Genomic DNA, 16,208 nt, shown 5'->3' on the forward strand with positions numbered 1-16,208 from the left:
TAAAATAATGGAAACAAAGTTTCATCGACACTAGCGCCTTTGTGTCACGTACATGAACTAGACACGAAAAACGTGCTTCAAAATTTACAATGGGATGAGAAGTCTACTTGTGTTGGTTAGTCTATGCTTATATCTTTGACTTATATTTAAAAATACAGTAGGAAGGTTGACTTACTCTACAGATCGTAGTGCCTATGAGCCGAGAGTATGAATTATTTTTTAATTCAGGAATAAAGACGGCTCACTTACACTACAGTTCATTTAGCTACCGCGCAACGTGTTGCTAAATGAGCTGTAGTGTAAGTGAGCCATCTAATATTTTACCGCAGGCTCGGGGCTCATAGTCACTATGATCTGTAGAGTAAGTGAACCTTCCTACTGTATCCTACTAATATTATAAATGAAAAAGTTTGGATGTATGGATGTATGTATGTTTGTGACAAGTAAACGTGAAAAATACTAGTCGGATTGGGCTGAAATTTGGCATGATGATAGCTCACATTCCCGATTAACATATAGGTATATTCTTATTTCAAAAATCCTTTCGGGCTCCGCCCCAGTGGCTCTGCAGTTCCCCATGTTAACCTTATATGAGTATTCATATTTAAAGGGAATTAAAAAATTTAGCCAGCTGTTTAAACTAAAAGAGTTGGTTGTATGATATGCAAAAGCATTAAAAAGTTATAAGATTTACCAACAGGGAGCAGCATTATTATTTTTACATTATTTATGAAACACTAATTTGAACTAAGCAGCAGCAGCAACAAATAACTGTGATACGCAATGAAAACTGTAAAAGTAGGATTGTTTACAGCAATGTTTATTATTTTTATTTCACGAATAATTTGATATATTTTGCGAATTTTTAATAATCTCTTTCATTATTGTGTAGGTGAAGTGGTAGAACATAATGGCTATGGTAGATGTGTAATACCATGGTGGAAGGAACTTCCACCATGGTGTAATACTATAGCATACCATGGTGGAAACCATGATAGCATACCGTAAATTTGAGGAAGCAAATTTTCTCAAACCGTGTCTTCTCACATTGCAAGCGCAAAGATCGAGTATAACTGCAATAAGCATTTTATACTTATGTGCCAACCCCGTACGAAGAACGGGTACTCTGCTAGTTTTTAAATATAAGACACGAGGTTCATAGGCACTATGATCTGTAGAGTAAGTGAACCCTCTTCATTAATTTTATAATTTCGATGTACTGCAAGTGAACCTTCTATTATATTTAATATCATAGATTGTAACTTCAACAGTAATCCTTGAGCAGTATGTTTAATCTATGATACTTTTTATAATCATATCATTTTGTAGAGTAAAGTGAGCTGTCCGGCTATCCCCGTATTATACGGGCTATAATAGTCAATGCTTTTAGTCATGGAACGGATTAAAAAGGGCCCTCCCTCAGTTGGTCAGCTGTGTTGTGCACTGCTGTGAATGTTTTTTTGCCCCAACCCAACATGAACATAATACGTCAATGTCAACAAATGAAATGAAACAAACATAACCAAACTTGTATTGTATTAAACAATTTTGTGAAGTTTAGGTGTAACTATAAGTATAACTTAACAATCATATTTTATGTAAATGTAAAACTAATAGATTTCATACTTGTGACATTTTTTGTAACAGAAACGTCTAAATGGATGCTGAGATTAAAAATATAACAAAATTAATTTTCCCTGAAGGAGTTCCAGGTTAGTTTTTTTAAAGAATAGGCCAATGTTTTTACAGGGTAATGCAGTAGTTGGTCGCTTTAAATTACCTCAACCATAATTGAGACTTTGGTAACCTATATTCAAAAGGATTTAATAGGCTACTATTGTTGAACTATAAATAAATCATGTAATATCAATCGGCAAAGGCCTAGGCCTATTTCCAGTTTTTTTCGCAATTAAGTTAGGCCTAACATTTTTAAGGATTGACTGGTACTAAGTTACTGTAACCTTCATTGAATTGATTTTTTTATCACCATGGGCATCTATGGAATTACAAATGTGTAAGAATGTACTTACATCATCAGAACATTTAGAACACTATTTTAAAAACAACAATAATCACATGTAAATTGAAAACCCCAAAAACATGTGTTGGAGGCAGACTAGAAGGAAAATAAACCGTAGAATACTTAACGCATTGAAAGAGCCGATTTGCAAACTATGGAAACATAGGAAAGTCGTAGAACACCACCTAGGAGAAGAAATAGAAATAATGTTTGTTTTTTTTTAGAATTTATAATTGCTATTATGGACAACCTAATGCGGCTATGAGTAAGGCTATTAGTAGAAAACCAAGATCAGCTTTTGAAAATTATATTTAGAAGAAATGTTGATTATATCGATCTGTTGTACATCTTGAGTGTATTTCCATAATCATTGAGTCGAATCTTTTAAAGTCATCAGAAATTATGACTGTTATTTGTTTTAAAATAATGCCTGCAATACTTAGCAATTAGTCAAATTAAAGCAACAGGTACACTAGTTAACATAAATAGGCCTATGATGATGGGGACTTGTTAAATATAAGTCTATACTCCCATATAAACTGCATGAACAAATTTGACCATTCACAGCGCTGCGTCAGGCTCTAATGCAATAGATATAGGGTGTTTGGAACTAGTTTTTACTGTAGCCGCAATGAGCGCTGAGTGCTACAATCTGTTGACTGTCAACACAATATTATCTGTCAAAATAAGTGAATATAGTATTTATTGATTCGTAGAGGCTATATTTATCGTGTCGCCGGTATTCAAGGTGTTAATTAATTAATATTGTACTGTACTGTTATTTCTCTATCAGTGTTGTTCAGTGATGCTAATGAATTCTATAAAAAAACATATTTCTGCAAATTATGCAAGTAGAGTATGAATAAAACAGTTTATTTTAAAAAAGTAGCCCTAAACAAACGTTTGAATACAGTAACTTAACCTTTTTAACTTTTAACCTTTCTATGGTATCAGTAACCTCTCAAAGAAAATTTTAGGCGTCCTCCCTCCTCCCACTACTTCAACCCACCAGCCACCACTGAATTTACCTTTTGTGTCGAAAACACTATTTGTTTAAATTGTTTTGTATATGTCTGTGAACACAAGTAGGTAGGCCTAACTTAATTTTGGTCCGATTTTGATGAAATTTGGCATGAATGTGTAGGGCTTCATAAACTTGATGAGTTTACAAACCAGCATGATTGTGTAATTAAAACACAATCTTATAAGGTTTTGAAAATTTAAAAAAAGTTGGTAGTAAAAATTCAATCAGACAAATTGAAATTGGCTTAGACTGCAGGTTTGCTGTGGCAGGCGTAGGCTATTAGTTAGTTCTGTCTGGCTTGTGAAACCAATTCAAACTAAACTGACTTAATCAGTCCATTGTAAGCTAGGTCTAGTATTAAAAAAAAATATCAGTAGACACAAAAAACATGTTATCAATAATGATGAATTGTTTCAGAATCATGGAAGATAAATCCAGATTTTTATGCCTACTTAACAAAACTGGGTGGTTACACTGTGGAACAGTTGTGTAAGTAGACTAGAGTTTAGTTTTTAGTTCTAAGAAAACATTATTCTATGTCATATTAAATGTATAGTTCTATTACAAGTTAAAAGAACAATATAATCACTTTTAAAAACTCTTGTACAATTTCTTTTATCCTGCGTTTACCTTGGAGACTTGTTTTACAAAGTTTGAGATTAAATTTTGTATTTTCAACTAAAATACCACAATTATTGGTACTTTCTGGGTTTGCTACGCCTAAGAACTCCATGTTTTAGTAGGTACAGTTTTGACTCCTAATTACAATGTTAAATTGAATGAGAAAACGTCATAGCTTGTTTTGATAACTAGTGAATTCAAAATAAAATATCATCATTTCACAAAGACTTTGCAGTAATTTAAAAAAATCACTACAGCCCTGCACTTAATCTGTTTTGATGTATTCAGCAAAAGAACCTGACCGTTTGGCTGAGGAAAAATGTGCAGTTCTTTCTCAAACCCAGGAATTGGCATTTTCTAACTACAAGACGTTTATACGCACAGCAGAATGCTCCAGAGAGATATTCCAACAGGTAAGCCTATTATTTTTATGTACTTTTTTACATTATTGTTCTTATCTTTAAAAGTATTAATTAAAGAGCATACACTCTTTGTGTCACTAGATATTGTGATTTATATAGCCCTAGGCTACCAGACCTTGGGCCTTTTCTTTTCATTCCGGTTGAAATTCTATAATTATCTACCCAACCTAATTGGGTTATTTTAGAATGGGCTAGGTTAGCTTGGACCTACATGTAACAAACAATTTATTTAAATAGTGGTAGTGAATTAATGGAAGAGGTCCTGGACTGTTAATATGGCCTATAGCATAGGCTGGACATTATTTTTTACCGATAACACAATCTTTGGTTTTCATGTCATAATTAAAACTAAGCTGTCCCTAAACTTTGAAATATGTTAAGTTGATAAACTTATACAAATATATTGTTAACTAATTTTATAATGAATCCTAAACATGTTGATCAACAACCTTAATAACCATTGATATTTCTTGTAATCTATTTGTTTTGCAACGCAAACAAGAGATTTTACACACAAGAGATACACCCAAGAGATTTTTTTTTAGTTTAACAACGCAGAGACAAGTCTTAATTCGCTGGTGGAGCGAGTCCCTGGACTGACCTCTCGGTGTGAGGAGTTTGCTAAGGCGTCGTCCGAGATCAAGACTGCTCGGCGGCTCAATTCTCTGACGCTTACTCGCAACGCTCAGTTGTTACAGGTAGGGGGAGTGAATGAAATATAGAATGAGGAAGTGTAAAGTGGCCTCTGACATTTTCATTTTAACCTTCTCCTAGAGTTAAATGTTTTTGGAATGTAATTGAAACGGAAAATTCATTATAAAGCTCAGAATATTTGTAAAACAAATTTAACAATGTAATGTAGGCTATAGAACTACTTTTAGCCTATATGTTTAGATTACCTCATAGCTGACATATCATTTCCCTTATAACCCACAAAAGAGACGCACTCATTTTTACAATATTTCCTATAGCTTATCTTTGACAAACATCTGCGCAACCGTAATTCTTGGACTTGAATGTAAAGCCACCATGTGCGTGTGTTGCTAGCCTAGTGGTCAACATCTCTGACTTCATTGCAAGAAGTACGGGTTTGACTTGGGTATATCCACAACAATTTTAGGAGTAGCCTAAAGACTTATTTTCTTTAAATGTGTTTGTGATGCTTAGATAAAAAAAAAACACTGGTGTAGACACTAAAGAGTAGGTATAGTGAACCAGTACGTTTTGTTCTAAATAGATTCATAAAATGCCTAAGAAAGCTAATTTAACTACTTTATCTCTTATAAAGTGTTTTCTTATCTTTTAATTTACTATTGAAAAGGAAATCTATGAAATTACATCTTAGTTGCAGGCTATAAACATATATGTATATATATATAACATTGCAGGTTCTGGAAATCCCTCAGCTGATGGAGACATGTATCAGAGAAGGCTACTACGAGGAAGCTCTGCAACTTGCAGCCTACGTCAAGAGGTTGGGAGCCAAACATGGAGACATACCTATAGTGGCTGTGAGTCGTTGTGACAACTTTACATTTACATGCACATTTTAATCAAGGAAGCAAATTTTACTTTGTGTCAATATAAGAAGAACTGACCAATATAAAACACCTTATTTTGGTTTTCAATTAATTGATTCAATCAACACTTGAGTTCAAACCTACAACATTGTTTCTAAGGTTTTCCATTGTGATACCTTCTTAACTATCCACTCAGTTACTGCAACCTTGTAGTAACAAAGTCACAGTACTTACAAGAATAAACGCTTACTCTTTCCTTTGTCACCAGAGTATCGTGCGAGAGGTGGACGCAGCGTGGTGGGCACTCCTCAATCAGCTGATTGCTGCTCTCCGCACCGACCTACAATTGCCGAGGTGTCTGCAGGTGGTTGGTTATCTCCGTCGCATGCAAACATTCTCCGAGGCTGAACTTAGACTGAAATTCCTCTCAGTCAGAGATTCTTGGCTTCAGTCTGAACTTGCCAAGATACCTAATGATGATGGTAAATTGGACTTTGCCATTCTTTCTTCATATTTCACCTTACTGAAATCTAATTTTCAAAATACTTTTCCTTCCTCAAACAATTATAGTTATTTCCCAGAGACTTAAATTCAGTCTCAAATTAGCTCTCTTTAGACATTACTATAGTACATACATTTTTTAAAAATTTACTTGTATGTCTCTGTTAGCAAGTACAGTACTGTAATCCTAATAAAAATTATAATTTCTTAGAAATTTGATACAGAGTTTCATCCACTTACTAACTCACGAGCTCAAGTGATGATTGAAAAGTGAAACAAGTTTTTTTACTGACTTAGATTGAAGGAAAGCTTTGATTTTATGCAGATAGGCATTAACAGCTAAGTTTAAGTTAAGCCAAATCATAATTTGTGTGGATTAAACAATTTACAATTGTAGCTTGGATTGAACAATCTAGAGGACACGATAAAATTCTATTTTATCTACCGTTCAATATTTTTTTCCCATTCTATATGTTTATTGTCCATCAACAATAACCTACTGATGAAACTCGGTAGTGTTGCATTACATTCACATGTCACGACGTCCAATGATGTGAGACAGCTCAAGAATTATATTTTGGACGTCATGACACTTGGAATGCATCCTGAAACTCAATTGATTATAGAAAATACAAATCTGTTGTTTGCCAGCTGCTCACCATCTTACCAAGACTATTGAGCTGTCTCGAATCCATTTGTTCAACATTGTGACTCAATATCGAGCTGTGTTCAGTGATGAAGAGCCAGTCTTATCTTCTAGACAACTGTCCCTAGCAGAGTCCACTATCTTCCACTCCTGGCTCAATGAAAAGGTAACAGTCACTTCTGAACTTTTAAATTATCTTAACCTTAGATATAATGGTTTGGTTGGTTAGACATAATAATGGTTAATTAAAAAAAATACTTTTAACTAACCAAAACTTTGAGTTCATGAGTGTAAAAAGTACACTCTGGTCTAGATTTTAAGGATAGCTGTCTTACCTGAGTGGGAAAGAGTTTACTGTGGCTCAAGGAATACAACAATAATTTTAACATCAATATTCAGAGTATAACTAGTTAACCGCCCGTGCTCCGCCTCGGGAATATTGTCAGCAATAAAAGAAATAATAATTAACAAATACTGTTTATCTTTGTATTTTATTTAGGGGTTGTTTAATTTTTTACATGAAATAGAACTGATAGTTTATCTGTATAAACTATTTTATGTTAATCAAACCGATAGGCTATATTATTTTAACCAAATGAATGTTTTATATTAATTCGAGTTTCATTTGAAAAATAAATAGTAGGCCTATACGAACTGGGCGATGCTGATAACCTAATAAGCAGCTATTTATGCTATTTAGATAATTTGCTCAAGTATATTCCTATATTCCTGGTTTTTTTTTATTACATTTGTTGTATGGAATAAAGATAGTGACATAGCCTACATGTAAATCACGCATCAGCAGTTGGTCGCATTTTACGAATCTTTACCCATACTGTGAGTAAAAGCTGTGTTTACGTTGTATAAAGTTGGGCATACTTTGTTCAATGTTAGAGGGTATTAACGGTCCAATTCGATGGAAAAGGAGTCGTGGATTTTAAAACTATGTAGACTACCACTACCAGAAAGATGTTGATTCAAGTGAGACTTAAAACTGGCCATTTCAAATGCAGATTTGTATTATATTTTACTCAAATAGTTTTTTGTCTCTTTTGACCCTCAATACTTTTTTTTATAGTCGCTGTTGATAAGATTTTCCATAAACTTAAAATGTTGATAAGGAGTTAATTTTACCTTCCCCTTGTGACAACATAAGTAAAAAATATTTGTGTCCCAGTTAGTCTGTTCTGACTCAAAATTCATAGATTTGCAGTACTGACAAATCCAATCTAACGAACCCAATTCAAAAAAATTGGAATTTTTTAGAAGGGACTTCCAGAGCACATTGAACACCATCACTGCTCTTTACCTTTTTAGTTTGATGGTTCTCTACGTGTTTTTTCTTTCTGTATGTTTCTTTACCCCTGGTTAATGATTACCTTTTCTTTTTCTTTTTGTACTTTTCACATCCTGGGGTTAATGATAAAGTTTTCTAACGCTGTAATGACCCGAGTAAACATTGCCATCAATTATATGTACAACTTGCAAGATTATTCTGGTGGCCGTAGAGAATAAATTATATTGATCAAAACAATAAGTTTCCGTTCCCTACTATGGGTATTATTTCACATTCCATACTCAAACTTAAACTCAATTACCACTTTCCTTCAGATCACTTTGCAGGAAAACTAAAACATTTCAAAAATTAGTTAACAAATACACTTTCCTTGATCAAAATTGTGTGTTTATAAACAGAAACTCCAAGTTTAATAATTGCATACTGAAAGTGAGGTTATAAAAATAATAACAAATGTCTGACAAACATTAAACAGCTGACGAATAATTTATAAACTGTGTATTATATTCTTCAATAAGAATTGTATTGACTCGACCTTTAAAGGGCTGTAGGTCGTAGCCCTTAGAAAAAACGTAAATTCTAAGGAAGTTCGGCAAATCTACACACTATCCCCTTTAATTTGAGACATAAATCTTGTAGATCGGTCCAGTAATGACTGAGAAAACAGTGTTACAACTGTGTATTAAATATATAGATGTAAATTTTTTTTACTCCAAAACTATTTCTAATGTTTAAAAACTCATCAAAATATAATGTTCTATTGCAGGTCTCCCAGTTTATCACCACTCTGGAGCATGATCTATCTCGAGGTGTGGGATCTTCACTCGCCTCGTTGCTGGGGCAATGCATGTACTTCGGCCTATCTTTCAGCAGAGTAGGTGCTGACTTCCGAGCTCTAGTGGCTCCTATATTTGTGAAAACCGTGCAACAAAACTTTGAAACAGCTGTGCGCAAGGCTACCAAGAAGTTTGAGGCAGATATGGACAAGTTCACGCTGCCAAAGAATCAGACTCAAAACAAAAGCGTTTTACCTTCACTAAAGATTAATGCCAGCACTAAACAGGTTAGTTAGTAGTGTAGAAATTCAATGTTTCAATGAATGTCTAGAAGTAATTCTTGGTGTAAAATATATGGGCCATAGTCCCCCACAACTGTGGTAAAATCATCTCTCCTGCGGTCACGGTGAAATCGAGAACTTCTACTGCAGTCAAGGCGAAATTGTTAACATCTTCTGAAATCATGGTACCCGAAAATATTGGGAACCTGTGAACACCCCTACTTTTTATTGCTGTGTTTTGACTACATGAGGTAATGAAACTCCTTCCGTTATCTTTACATGAGTTTTGAAATTTTACAGGAGCAGCCTCCAGAGTGTCTGTTGGAGTTCTACCCGCTAGCTGAGTACTGCAACAATCTGCTGACAGGTCTCAACAACCTGAGACTCTGTGCTCCACTAGCTTGTGTAGACAATGTCACCAATCAGCTGCAGGAGTCTCTTACCTCGGCTGCTCGAACTGTCCTTTCCTTCTACAGACAGGTAAATTGGGTTCAACTTAGAGTTTCAATGTTGACAAGATGTTTTACTGCTGCTCTCTTGAACATCTGGACATTTGGTTACCAGTGTTGTCAGTGTGTTAGACTGTTAGTTTTTTACCAATAACTGAGTGGTGTAAAGAGTTATCTCCTTGGTTAGGAGACAGCATTGTAGATCAAGGTTTCAAATCGGGCCTTGTTCGATCTTCGATATGCAACTCATAAGGAGTACATCTGACTGCAGCTGAGCTTGGTTGGAGAGGCTCACCTATACGTAGAAGCACGGCCTCCTTTAACAACGGGCCGCGGCCTGGTAGAATTGACAACATCGCAAGTGGTGTTGTTCAGTGACAGACGTCCCAGAAGATAACATGGTAGACGGGTGACATCAGCTCATTAATTCACACTTTATTGATTTAAATTTAAATTTATGAACATAAATTTATTAAAATATTGAAAATAAAACATCTATATAATTAATACGCTACATGAAATTTTGTCGGTTGAACTCCTCCGCCATTTCTTAACCGATTTTATCCATTGAAGACTCATTGGAAAGAGCGTGTCGCTTAGATTTGCAAACTGGCCTTACATTTTTGAAAAAGTCCCTTGGGCTCTGCCCCAGTGGATTTAAAGTTCCCATGTTATCCTTATGAAGAACAATTGTTTACATTTTGATCAGCTGTATAATTTAATTGCTGTTATTTATTTTTCAATTTGAAACGCATTGAGTACATTTATTTACTATTTGAGTTTGTGTAAACATAACCCCCAAGACGGACCGTGTTAGTATGGTTGTATCTTAAATTTGTGTATTTATCGTTGTTTTGTGTCGCTATGACGGATCGTGTTAGCATGATTGTAACTTAAATTTAGTTTATTTGTTGTTTTTTTTTTCTTTTAAATGCCTCCGACGCGACGACAACAAAACATAGACAGCAGGCGTAATCGTGATAACGACCGCAGCTACAGAACAGTGGCGCGTAGCTTAACTCATCGCAGTCAGCACCTGACCCTGGACAATCTCATTTATTAGGTTACAAACGCGCCCTAACAATACCCCAAAACGACTTTTCGTTCTCAATTGGCCCTCTATCAATGACCTGTGTTGCCTGTACAGCGAGGCATTTTGAGAATGAGAAAGCCGGCCGTAATGCTTTAGGTTTATCAATAACGAAGATAAACATGGTCTGAGTTACACACCGGTAATCTCTGAGTTGACTCTTTTAAACTCATTGTAAATATGACTGTTATTCGTTTTGAAATAACTCCTGTAATACTTTGCAATTGCTCGAATTCGAGCAACATGTACACTAGTACAGAATTAAAACCCAAAACAATATGAGTTAAAATCTATATCTGTACATTTTTAAGCAAAGTCAATATTGTCATAGTCCAGGAACCAATCTTTCGTAAATACAAAAATACCATTAGCTGCTTCCAAACAAAACAGCTGTTACAACACCACTTGCGACGTTGCCAGTTTGAAGGCCGCAGCCTGGAGTTAAAGGCGGCCGTGGTAAAAGACGCTTCAAGTGGAATTGATGGGATAGGTTAATTCCTTTTTGAGTTTCACCTCAAAAATGTGTCATTTTGCAACCTATTACTAAACCTTACTCTTAAGTGTGTATCAGTTAAAAATTTGTGTGAAACAAACGCTCAATTTGTGTTTTTAAGATGAAGGACAAACATTTTAATAGGTGTAATCAAATTTATGAAGCGTTCTTGAGGCACTATGGTTTGATGAAACTATAAAATTATAAGGTTAGCTTATAGTGGTTTACGTGACGATTGCGTAGAGACTATTTACTTGAGTTGCGTACACTACTTTGTGATGATGTCTAATATTCTTGATATTACAACTTTGATTAGCTGTCCTAGTTGCTATGAAATTTAAGTTGTTTATTTGTGTTATTCTGTAATGTTGGTTTTTACTCATATACATTTTTGAAATAATGAATAACCATTTGCAAACTCTAAGGCTTTATTTGAGTAAAAACCAACATTACTGTGAAATAGATTACCTCAAAATGTTAAGAAGATGATTAAACATTTGAAAAAATATAACTTAGATAGATTTTTTTTCATCAGGAATAAATTGATAAAGGTGAATCTTCACTGAGGTTTTTGAATTTGTAGGAGCAACAAGCCCTCTCCAAACCAGAAAAGGAGAGTTTCTCCAGGTTTTGCATGTGTTTTGGAGATCAGCTGGTTCCGTTCATGCAGAGATGCATCCATGCTGTGTACAAGCCTAGCGAAGTAGCACAGCATTTAGGTCTCTCTACATATCAGCTGCAACAACAGGTGTGTTGTTTATGTAAAATGAAAAATGAATGAAATAAAATGAAAAAAAATGCTTTATTTACAATAAACATTGTTATATAAATTCACTAGTCTAAAATTACACTTTACAACAATGGTAACTGTCTTTTTGGTTGGCATTTACACTAAATTTAACTGTAGAAAGGAAAAAAATATATAGATATATTTTGTAGGGATGGACGAGATTGAATTTTTGGTTCGGGACAGGACGGGATTTTTATTTCCTTCCCAATTTTCGATGCAGGACGGAAAGGGATTTATTCCTGTACATTAAAAGAAAATCTTGAGTTACCAAACAAGAAAAACAAAATCAATTTGTGTCATTGATCTACAAAAACAAAAAAAATGGGTAAAAATTTACAGGTATAGAAACTTGTGACTGCGGTATAGAAACTTGCGGTTGAAATGACTCGCGGTCACGGCGCGATCGTCAGTATAACTCCACGATCACGGCGTGATTGTCGGTATGACTCGCGGTCACGGCGCGATCGTCAGTATAACTTCACGATCACGGCGTGATTGTCGGTATGACTCGCGGTCACGGCATAATCGTCGGTATGACTTCGCGATCATCACGGCGTGATCGTCGGTATGATTTTGCCTCCTGCGTTCGCAGAACTATTGTGAACATCTCTCGCGATAGCGGCATTGTCGTCGCTCGCGAAGCGGCAAGATTGCCAACGATCGGATCAAATCCCGTCCCGAAAAATTCCCGAATCAAATGTAATCCCGTTCCAAAAATCAGGAATATTTTTTTTGGACCCTTCTATCCCTAATATTTTGGTCCAAGTTAATTTTATTATGATAAGAAAATAAAATAACACATCTCGATTAAATATTGATTTACACATAAGAATAATGAGAATAAGGTGAACACTGCAATAACAAGAAGGTTAAACGAAAAAAAACCTAGGCTTAAAAAATTCAGTTTCAAAAGTAGACAAAAAAAATTACGTCAAAAACAAACTATGTCTGCACTGCAGTTACATACATTGATATATCATTTAAATTTAGAAAATGCATGATTTTCACACGGACAGCTGCATGTTGTGTGCTCACGTGGTGGTAGGTATGCCAAAAAACTTATATATTTATACACCTAATGAAAAAACAAAAAAAAACATTGTTTATCCACTGGCAATTAAGTAAAATATTATTTTTGGTACCTATACAATTTTATTAGGTATTCATCGTAAAGAAAAAATTACCATTTAAAATAATAGTTGTTAAGCGTAGCAACGCACGCCGGGTAACTGCTAGCATAAATACAAAAATTAAACATTTCATTAATGTTTCATTAATGTCATTAATGGATTTAAGATACATTGATGATGTGGTTGCATACAATGACCTGTCAAAGTTCTAAGGAACGAAAATAGTTGTCACACCAGCAACTGTGGTTGGATAAGGTAATCCTTTTATTTTATCAATAATATATTCAAACTAAGGGTCACAATGAATAACTTATTATTTGTAATTATCTAAATTAATCTCGGAGAAAGCTCGAGGCTTGAGCTTGGCCCAATCAAAAATTTCAAACTAGCACACCTCTAGTTTCTTTTGCTCCATCTTTAACTTGTATGCCAAACAAGTAGATTGATCTTTAAGAATTAAAATCTTTAGACATGGTACTCCCTTCAAAGAATACTGTAACAAATGGATACACCATTTATTTGTCTCAATTCAGTGATTTACATGGTTTCTTAGAGTGTATTTAGTTTCCTAATTAGTATTTATTTTCAGGAACTGTCTTATCTAGACCAAAATGCCATAGTAGACGCCATCGCTCATTTACTACCAGATAGAATACAATCCAGCCTGCCTACATCTCCACCAGCTCCAATCTTGACAGAAAAACAGGATCAAGAGCAAGATGTGAAAGTTGATACAGATTGTGAAGATAAAAGTGAAAACATTGAAAATGTCAGTGTTGTGGAGTGAGACAATGTAAAAATTGTACCAATGGATTTAAAAAAATGTTTCTGTTGGTGTCAGAGCACCAGAACACCTTATGCAATTTATCAGTTTAAAAGGACGATGTATTTACTGTTACATGGCCATTCGAAAAAAGTCATTGAAATGGTGAAACATAAAAGTCCTTTTGATCCCTTCTTTTTGGATCAATTTAAAACTTTTTTGTACTGATATGACGTCAACTTAGCCACAGCTGTGAATCAATTTCCTTTGATCTTTACTTTTTTATGTAACAGCTGATTTCTGGATCTTTAATAGTAGTTTACGCAATGATCGTGTAAAAATAGTGTTAACATCAGTTGAAAATTTAAGGTTCGAGCCTTGGCGAGTGCCTTAAAAACTCCTACCAGTGTCGTTAAGACTATTTACGCGAGTTGCGTACACTACTTTACCTACAACAGTGTTTTAATTACTAACTATCACTACTCATTACTTCTACGAAAGGTTATGTTTTCGTCTTTACCTCTCATTGCCACTGACAGTGAGGCAACGAATCATTGTACCAAACACAAATTGCACCACTCAACAATTAAATTGGCCTGAGCAGCTGATTAGTTGAAGTTCGAAGCATTACAATTTTACTTCTTCTCTCTCAATCCTTGAACCTCATTGGTCCGTTACCCGTGTTGTTAAGTAAAAGTATACTGTTATGTAAGTAAACAATGCTATTATGTGAAACTTCAATTCTAAGAACTGAACTGAAACAGCTCCTTAAAAAAAAGGTCGTAGGTAAAAATGTTATGTTTTGTTTGTCATGTTTTACATTCATTATTCGTTGTGTAAATAAAATGTATGCAAAATATTCATGCATATAGTGGTGCAATTATTTATACAGTAGACTCCCTCTAGTTTGGCTTCGGTTGGATTGGCCGCCGAATGGTCTGGTCCGGTTTTAGGGGGACTGGGACTAGTCACATCGTCACGGGCGAATGACCTTCGACAGGATTCAACTTGAACACAGTGTTGCCAGGGGTACGATAATTATCGTATTCGTACGATACTTTTGCTCCTTCCCCATATAAAATAATTTTGCAAAATTGTTCGATAATTTTGACGTTGTGTACGATTCTTTGTCATAAAGTACGATTATTTTTCGGTGGCAAAAAAATAAACTACTTCATATTGATTAATGATATACATCTAAACACGTTTCCCACTTAAGATATATGAAAAACGGTACCATCACTTTGTTGCTGTTCGATCTGGCAACCTTGCAAAGGCATCAGCTGTGTTAGAGGGCCCATTTGCTAAAGAGAATTTTGAGAGAAGTTGGCCGCTATTTGTACTAGGGGTAGAGTAAGAGTCGCTTAAATTAATTATTGTACTCAGTACAGTACATTGGCAGTAGGGCAATGAAATAAAGCAATGACCTGGTGGATTTTTCTAGTTGAGAACAAAAATCACAAAATTTTAAAGCACAGCATTTAAACTTTTTTTCTAGCAGAGATGCAGATTCCGTGTGTGTGATAGTGCTGCCTCTGGTAATATTTATATTTTCTAGCGCAGTGGTAATTTTCAGTAGAGCAAAAAGCGGTGGGTGGCAGGGACAAATAGAGTTAAATTTTCGTAATTTCATCATAGACTACGATATGCTGGTCAATCTGGCAACACTGCTTGAACAGTTTCCGGCCATTGAAGTGTCAGTTTAGTTGACGGGTGCTTCTATGGGAGAATTGTTGCATACTACCTGTGATAAATTTTACATAACCCAAAAAAAAAATAAAATAAAATAAAAATACCAAGAACATTTTACAATGTTTTTCTTCAGTATTTAATATTTTAAAATGCACTGTATAATTAACTATTTCTGACTATTTTTTATATGCAGAAGGTTCCCCCGTTATTGTTTCTGAAACATCGCCTTTTATTTAACAAAAATAAATGGAAGCAAAACAAAGAAATAGCCATCATTAGCTTCAAGGTCAAGCTATCCACTTGCACTGACAATATTAATTGTCTGCTCCTCAAGCGGCCCACACACTAGCGCGCATGTGCCTTCCGTCGCTCGTGATGAGGTGACTGCGAGCGGCTCTAGGCACATGTGCGATTCAAATGGTAACCACACACCACAGACACATGCGCGCGCACCACCGTCTTTGACGATGATAATAGTGGGCTATAACAGCAAATCCAAGTTATATTGAAACCATTCTAATAAAATCCATTGTATCTTCACCATGTTATTTTTTACTATTTGTTTTTCATTTTGTATTTTTTCTAACAAGGACATTTTTTTTTTCATTGCAAGCAAAACTGGACTAAGGCCCCGTACACATGAGGGCGGCAGCCGCCGCGGTTGCCATTGTGCGGGAACCGCGGCGGTTGAAA

The 16,208-nt window shown here is 35.1% G+C and overlaps 2 protein-coding genes across 2 annotated transcripts in view; one reads left to right on the forward strand and one right to left on the reverse strand.

The window, feature by feature from the left end:
- Window positions 1–16,208, reverse strand: part of LOC128985483 (protein kinase shaggy-like) — a 211,949-nt gene that overhangs the window by 137,669 nt on the left and 58,072 nt on the right. The window lies entirely within an intron of this gene.
- Window positions 1,520–14,603, forward strand: LOC128985482 (conserved oligomeric Golgi complex subunit 8-like). Its single transcript, XM_054405006.1, has 11 exons — window positions 1,520–1,712; window positions 3,462–3,533; window positions 3,954–4,078; window positions 4,633–4,785; window positions 5,476–5,598; window positions 5,876–6,089; window positions 6,760–6,920; window positions 8,818–9,114; window positions 9,409–9,588; window positions 11,724–11,888; window positions 13,650–14,603. Exons 1-11 carry the CDS (start codon window positions 1,658–1,660, stop codon window positions 13,845–13,847), a joined length of 1,743 nt encoding a protein of 580 aa, XP_054260981.1. The 5' UTR covers window positions 1,520–1,657; the 3' UTR covers window positions 13,848–14,603.

The sequence above is a fragment of the Macrosteles quadrilineatus genome, unplaced genomic scaffold (genome assembly GCF_028750875.1).
Source record: "Macrosteles quadrilineatus isolate MER2022 unplaced genomic scaffold, UCM_ALF_1.0 Scaffold_2__2_contigs__length_208266976, whole genome shotgun sequence".
NCBI classification, from domain to species: Eukaryota; Metazoa; Arthropoda; class Insecta; order Hemiptera; family Cicadellidae; genus Macrosteles; species Macrosteles quadrilineatus.